Source organism: Neophocaena asiaeorientalis, unplaced genomic scaffold (assembly GCF_003031525.2).
Source record: "Neophocaena asiaeorientalis asiaeorientalis breed wild unplaced genomic scaffold, Neophocaena_asiaeorientalis_V1.1 scaffold30, whole genome shotgun sequence".
Classification (NCBI taxonomy): domain Eukaryota; kingdom Metazoa; phylum Chordata; class Mammalia; order Artiodactyla; family Phocoenidae; genus Neophocaena; species Neophocaena asiaeorientalis.
This window is the reverse complement of record NW_020174923.1, coordinates 11,403,860-11,410,591: the sequence shown is the minus strand read 5'-3', so window position 1 is coordinate 11,410,591 and position 6,732 is coordinate 11,403,860. Positions and strand designations below refer to the sequence as shown.

Here is a 6,732-nt window from a genome sequence, read left to right as displayed (position 1 = left end):
CTTGTGGTAGGGGGTCTGTGGCGTGTGCCAGGCCTAGCTGACATCTTGGGTTGGTGTTCCTCTGTTGCATGCTCGGTGTGGGGTGGCCCCATTTCCAGATGGGGAAGCTGAGGCTCAGGGTCCCACAGCTGGTGGAGCTTCCAGCCCAGCGAGGCCCTGAGCCCCCTCCCAGCCTGGCCTGGAGCTGCCCCAGCGCAGCCTGGGGAGGGTGAGCAGGTAGCTTCTTCCCACCATGACCAGGAGCCCCCTGATACTGGCACATGGTCACAGAGACTGGTGCCAGCACTTGCCCGCTGAGGGTATACAGGCACGCCAGGTGCCCATCTCCTGTGGGGAGGACCACGGGGCCAGGTCCCACAGTGGTCGAGTGCCCCAGAGTGCAAGGGAGGCTTCCTGGCAGGGGCTTGGTCTTCCTCTGCTTAGCAGGCTCCCCTCACCTCTGGCCCCGGCACCCTCCCTTCCTGGAGCTGCACTGGGCAGCCCAGCCTGTGGCCCTTGACTACGACCTGACCTGGGAGCTGCTGCCCCCGCCAGGGCCCTCCAAGGCGGTGCCTGTCCATGCGTGGCCACTGTGCTCTGTGGGGCTGGGCAGTAGCTGTGGGTGCCGTGAGGGTCTGGCCTTCCCTTCTGCTTTGGGGGCAGGGTCTGGGGGCAGGGATGGAACCTCTGGTGACAGTACTGCAGAAATGGGTCGCGGAGGCATTGGGTGGACAGAAACACCCGTGGAGGCCTAGGGTCCCCCGAGTGGGGCCCAGGCCAGGCACGGCCAGCCAGCAGGGCAGTGCCTCAGGGGACCCTCCTGTCACAGGGTGTTAGCTGAGGCCATGTGCCACGATGCTGGTGGGTCCCAAGTGCAGTAGCCCCAAGCTTGGACCCCCAGGTGGCGTGCACCCCTCTGAGCCAGCCACCAGCCGCACAAGCAGGGCGTTTGTTCCCCACATCCAGGGGCCTGGTGCCTGGTACCCAGCCCTGCAGCCCCCAGACCTTGGCTTCAGTTCTGGAGCCCCTCACGGTTACAGAAGGGGGCTGGCACGGTGATGTGTGTGCTGGGCTTCATGGCCATGTCCAGGGGCTGGTGTTCTGATCCTTTCTCACCTGCCCAGAGTCTACAGGAAGGCTCTCCCCGCTGAACCCTTGGACATAAAACGGCCAGAGAGTGCCACCTGGTGGGCGGTGAGGACCCCCCCCCCCTCCACCGACCTGTGTCTCACTGCCAAGCTGCCCTCCTGCGGGCCGTGTAGTTGTCCCCCAGGCCAAGGGTAGAGCGGCAGGCGTCTGGGCTTGGGGTACGGTTGGAAGTGGGCCTTCCCGTGCTGGGCTTACGTGGGGCTGACGGTCACGGTAGGGTGAGTGGCCACAGAGAGGTGAAGGGCTCGGAGTTTGGGAGCAAAGCCGTGGCTGGATGCTCTCTGCTGCAGAGGTGAACGGCCTGAGGTTTGTTTGAATGGGTTTTAATTTCTGAAACAAACAACAAAGCCATTTGCAACTTTTGTCTTCCCGGGCACTCGTGGTGTCGTTCTGGTGTGTGAGTGGCCTGGTACTGGGGGGCTGGTTTTGGGGTCACCGCTGCCAGGCCCCCTCAGTGGACAGAGCATGGAAGGACATGTGTGCAGGTACACGAGTACAGACACACAGGTCAGTGCCTGTCTGTGCGCTATAGGTTTGCCAGGTGCCCATACCCTGGGGTCGTGCAGGCACCGCCACCCGCCGCGGGCACCTCCGGCTCTTCCCTGTCCTGCACTGGCTCCAGTATGTTGCTTATTTGCTCTGCGGAACCAAATACCCACCTGAGGCTGCTCTGCCCCCTCCTCGTGGCCCCACTGCCCCAGCGTCAAACCTGATGGGCCTCTGCGCCCTTTGTGGTCCTGGCACTGTTCTCTTTCCTCCATCAGTGAACACAGGCTTATTGGTGTTTCCAGGCCCTGAGTGTTCCTCTAGCCCTTGACACAGAGAGCATCCCTGGGCTGTCACACCTCTCACTGAGGTTGTCAAAAGAATGAAACGAGGTGCTGACCCCTCTTGCCCTCTGGGGAGAGGTGGGGCGTGAATGGGACCCCATATGGGCCTCCCAGACTGTTAGTGGGCGCCGATCCTAAGGGCACGAGCGGGACCTTCCCCGTAGGCATCTTTGGTGGATGGTGGAGGAGCAGGGAGCCAGGAGTCAGGAGTGGGTCCACCCAGGCCCCCAGGCACCAGCCCTGTCAGTGTTTGGGTACATCTGTAACTTCCTTGAGCCTCAATTTTCTTACCTCTAAAGTGGGCACAATGATACCTCCTGAGCAGGCTTGTCGGGGGGACTGCAAGAGAGGGTATGTGTGTGTGCATACCTAGTGTGTGTGCCCCCGTGTGTGTGTTCGTTCACGCTGTGTTGATACAACAGGTGTCTCTGCCAGACACTGGTCTGTTTCAGGAGTTCACGGCCAGCAGGGCCCAGGCTGTAGGCGCCAGCCTGCGGGCTCAGAGAAGGGCTCCGGGAGCCAGAGCTGGAGGTGCTGAGGGCGTTGGTGGCTCCCTCCTGGGGGTGGCCAGGGTGCAGGACTCGAGTGAGTGATGCCCATGTGTGGGCAGAGGGTGAGCGGCCCCGTGCGGCCTTGGGATCTGGGGGTGACACTGGAGGGGACAGGTCCATCTGACACCGAGGGGCTGTTGGAACCCTCCTTCTCCCACCAGGATCATCCTCTGACCGCGGAGGGCAGGGCAGGGGCTCCCTGGGGACCGAGAGCAGTCGCCTAGCTTCTGACACGGACCTCCGTGTCCTCATCTGCAGAGTGGTTCTGAGGGTGACACTCCTGTCAGCTGCTGTAGTCTCGGGGAGGGGGGCAGGGTTTCAACTGTTCCAGCATTGGTGGGGCTCCAGAAACTGACATGTTTTGTAGATTTGAAAATTCAAGTCCACAGCCTCTCAGAGCCGCTTCTGGCTCTGCCCATCTGTTTGCTTCTCCCCATCGCCGCAGATCCACCTTCAGGGACGTGGGCGTTGGGCGGTGGGGGAGGCCCGCTCAGGGCCCCACCCGCCACCTTGCTCTGCCGCTGAGTCCAAGCACGTCATGCCGAATGACCGCCCACCCTCAGCCCAGTTCTGTGACCAGGGCCTGCCAGGGGGTTGGGAGGGGACCCATAGGAGGGCCGCACCCCAGGACTAGCATCAAGGAGGCTGAGGGCAGAGGCTGAGGCTGGGCCACCTGAGGTTGTCCTGCCCGACAGCAGCCTGTGCGGCCCAGAGGGGCAGGTGGGTGATTGGCCTGGTGCCTGGTGCCTTCTTCCAGGCCCTGGGACCATCCAGGAGATGGAGATGCGGGAGTGCGTGTGCAGGCAGAGGTGGCGGGAGGGGAGCCTGCTGACCTCCCATGGGTTGCCATGGCAATAGCACATCCCTGGGGGCTTTCATGGCTTCTTGGGGGTGCGGCAGCCAGCGCTGCTCAGCAACCTGTGAGTACATGCTATTTGGGTGGGAGAGCCCAGTTGGGGGCGGGGAGATGCTTACACAGTGGGTGGGTCCCCCACCCCCACCCGAAACCTGGCCTGTGGAGGCCCCTGTGAAAGTATCTGCTTGCAGCCCCACAGGACTGGGGAATACAGCCAAAAGTTCCAAGGTCTCTTCCAAGGGCAGGCTGAGCTGGTTTCCCCTGCCGTGGTGACCCTGCCCTCCTGGGCCCTCAGCCTCGCCTCTCTTCCCTGTGTGTGGGTATCTGGAATGAGCTCAGAGACTTGAGTAGGAGTCCAGGCCGCACTTGCCATTGTTCCAGCCTCCTGGGCTCACACTGCCTCCAGGAAGTCTTCCTAGATACCCCATTAACTGGCAGCTCTGGCTTCCCATGTGGGCACAGAATGCCCGGGAGCAGAAGCACATCAGTCAGAGGTCAGCTGTGCCACCTCGGGCAGGCTTCTCACCCTCGCTGAGCCTCCATTTCCTCCTGTCCAGTGGAGATACGCATGGCAGCCACCTCAGTGCCAATTAGGACCCGGTGAGGCGCTGCTGAGACCTGCTCTGACCTGAGGGACCAGTGATGGCAGGTGTGCTGGGTGGGATGATGGGGTCCTGAGGAATCAGCCATTGGGAGCTGGGGGGCTGGGGTGCACAGTGGGCAGAGGAGCTGGGGACAGGCAGGAAGCCTCCAGGGGCCGAAGGGAGGACGGGCAGAAAGAAAGTCCTCGGGAAAGGGGTATGCACTGGAGCCGGTATTGTGGGACAGGAGGGCAGGCCAGGGGTGGAACTGCCTGCCCAGCGTTTAGGGGACCCCGGCTGGCCCCACCACATTGTCCTGCGGGCACCAGATGGGCCAAGCTTCCCCAAAGCCCTGGTTCAGCGGGGGAGTGGGGGCAGCTTGGAGCCCTAATTTGGGGGCCATGCTTGTGTGTTGGAGGGCCACGTTGTGCTGTCCTGGGCACCACAGTTACCCCATCTAGTGAGGGTGAGCCATGAGGGGCTCACATGGACCAGGTGCTGCAGAAGGAGGCACCCTGCTGTCCTTAGGACAGAAACAGCACCGGGGGTCCCTTGGTGGGCGTTCAGTAAGAGGGTGACTTGGAAACGCCAGACTGCATGGAGGAAGTCTGCTGCCTCACCTTCTTGGGGACGGTGACATCCCTGTCCTCAGAGGTTGGACAGGTCCCAGCCCTGACCCCCAGCTGCCTGGAGCCTGGCATGTGGCCAGTGGCCAGCAGCCAGGTCCTCAGTCTCTCCCGCCTAGCGGGGCCCTGGTCTGCCTCCCAGCAGCGCCCATCCCGGGTCTCACAGCCTTTACCAGTGCCATGCCATAGCTATGGCAACGATGACAGCCCCCGGGGCCCACTCCATAGGGGTGAGTGGGCTGGCCAGTCTGAGAGAGACGTGGGAGAGGGTCCCCATAGCCCCAAGACCCTGAGCTCATGAGGGATGTCCACAACCCCCCAGAAGTGGGAGCTGAGCAGGCCTCGCCAGCTCAGCCAGCCCCTTGTCCCTTGGCAAGGCCAGTGTGGCACCCAGGGGCCGGCCATGGACTGCAGGCTTGGGCCACCGTGGCCAACCCGTGTGTCCACCGGCCCTGGGCCCGGCGGCTGTGCCTCCGAGTGTGGGGTCTTGGAGCAGGGGTAAGGGTGCTGAGGCTCAGACCGCAATGAATCAGGGGGCCTCAGAGCCCGGTGTGGGGATCCGGCTGGCCCCGGAGTGTGCCTGGGGGATTGGGTGCAGATGGGGGCCGGGTCGCAGAGCTGCCCTGTAACTGCTCTCTCCCTCGGCAGACGGCGCCCCGCTCAGCGAGCTCTCCTGGTCGTCCTCCCTGTCTGTGGTGGCCGTGTCCTTCTCCGGGCTCTTCACCGTCATCGCCCTCATGCTGGCCTGCCTGTGCTGTAAGAAGGGCGGCATCGGGTTCAAGGTGAGGGCTGGGGGTCGGGGGAGGCTGTGGACGAGATCCTGAGGGCTGGCCCTCTGGTGTCCACTCGGCACTGGACTTCCTTCCCTCCTAGGGCCCTCTGGGGACCATAGAGGCCGGGACCCCACAGCCCCTCCTCTGGGGACAGCCGATGGGAGAGGCCTAGGGGCTGTCAGGGACCCCTCCCACTGCCTCCCCCATTTTGGGTCCCCCTGTTAGGGGGGCATGGCCTCACGCTGTCATGTCCCAGCTCAGGGTCAGGCCTCTGTGTTCGGTGCACCCCGGGACGGTGAGGATGGGCCTCAAGGGGGCCACGGGGGCTCCTGAGCCGCTGTGGGAGGGGTCTCTATGCCTAGGGGGTCCTTGAATCCCTGCTTGTTCGAATCAGCAAAGGGAAACCAAAGTTGCCCAGACACGCTTCCCGGCATCGAAAGCACCTCTCTGGCTGGGGTCACCTTACTTTGGGTGTCTTCTGCCCCACGAGGAAAGGATTGTGCTCCACGTAGGAATCAGGGCGGTAGGACAGCAGGAGTCATCGTTACTGTTTATGGAGCATCAGCTAGAAGGCTGGGCCCGCCTTCTCCCTGGCCGCCCTGGCAGGGCTAAGCTCCCGGGGTCATCCTGGGCTGGATTGCAGGGCTGAGGTGCCCCTCCTAAGGATGGTGGCCCAGAGGCATCCCTGGGGCGCTGTTCCCCAATCCTAGAAGCGCCCATGGCTGCTCCCTACCTTTAGCTGAAGCTCTGAGCATGGAGGACCAGGAGAAAAAGCTGGGAACTGAGGGGCCCAACCAGAGCCCCCCGCCAGCCCTGTGGGCTGAGTTGTGCCGACTTAGCACATAGCACCGCCTGTGGTCATTCTCCTGCCCACTCAGCCACCCCGCCCTTGGCTGGAGGTCAGATTCCCGGGCCTGGCGAGGTCAGGAGGGGAGGGGCTGTCCTGTGGCCCAGCACAACAGCCCGCCACCCCAGTCATCTCCATACTAAGTGACCCACATTGCAGCCAGGTCACCCCCATTTTAGAGAAACAGTGCCCTCCCCCTCCCCCTGGTCTGTCTCATCACAGAGGGGGCCGGGGGAGCTGGCAGCTGCGCGGCACTTGCCTTTTACAAAGGTGTCTTTGCCACATTTCACGGCAGGGCCATCCAGAGCTCTCTGAGGGGTGGGCTGGTGGAGCTCAGGGCCTGGGCAGCAGGGCCATGGCCCTGGGAGCCTCGGGTCTGCATCTAAGCCCCTGCCTGGGTATCCTCATGCCTAGCCCTGTCTCCCTGGCCTGCAGGAACACAGTGGGCTGGGCCAGGCGATGCTGGCATTTTCCTGGAGGATCCTGGGGCCAGAGAAGCAAGCGGGAGGGGAGAGGGATGGGAAGGGGGAAGGGAAGGGG

At 63.4% G+C, this 6,732-nt stretch overlaps 1 protein-coding gene across 1 annotated transcript in view; it reads left to right on the top strand.

The window, feature by feature from the left end:
* Positions 1-6,732, top strand: part of AATK (apoptosis associated tyrosine kinase) — a 40,300-nt gene that overhangs the window by 18,338 nt on the left and 15,230 nt on the right. Inside the window, exon 2 of the mRNA XM_024760507.1 lies at positions 5,221-5,354. Within this exon, the coding sequence (XP_024616275.1) occupies positions 5,221-5,354 (134 nt within the window). The remainder of the gene's footprint in view (positions 1-5,220; positions 5,355-6,732) is intronic.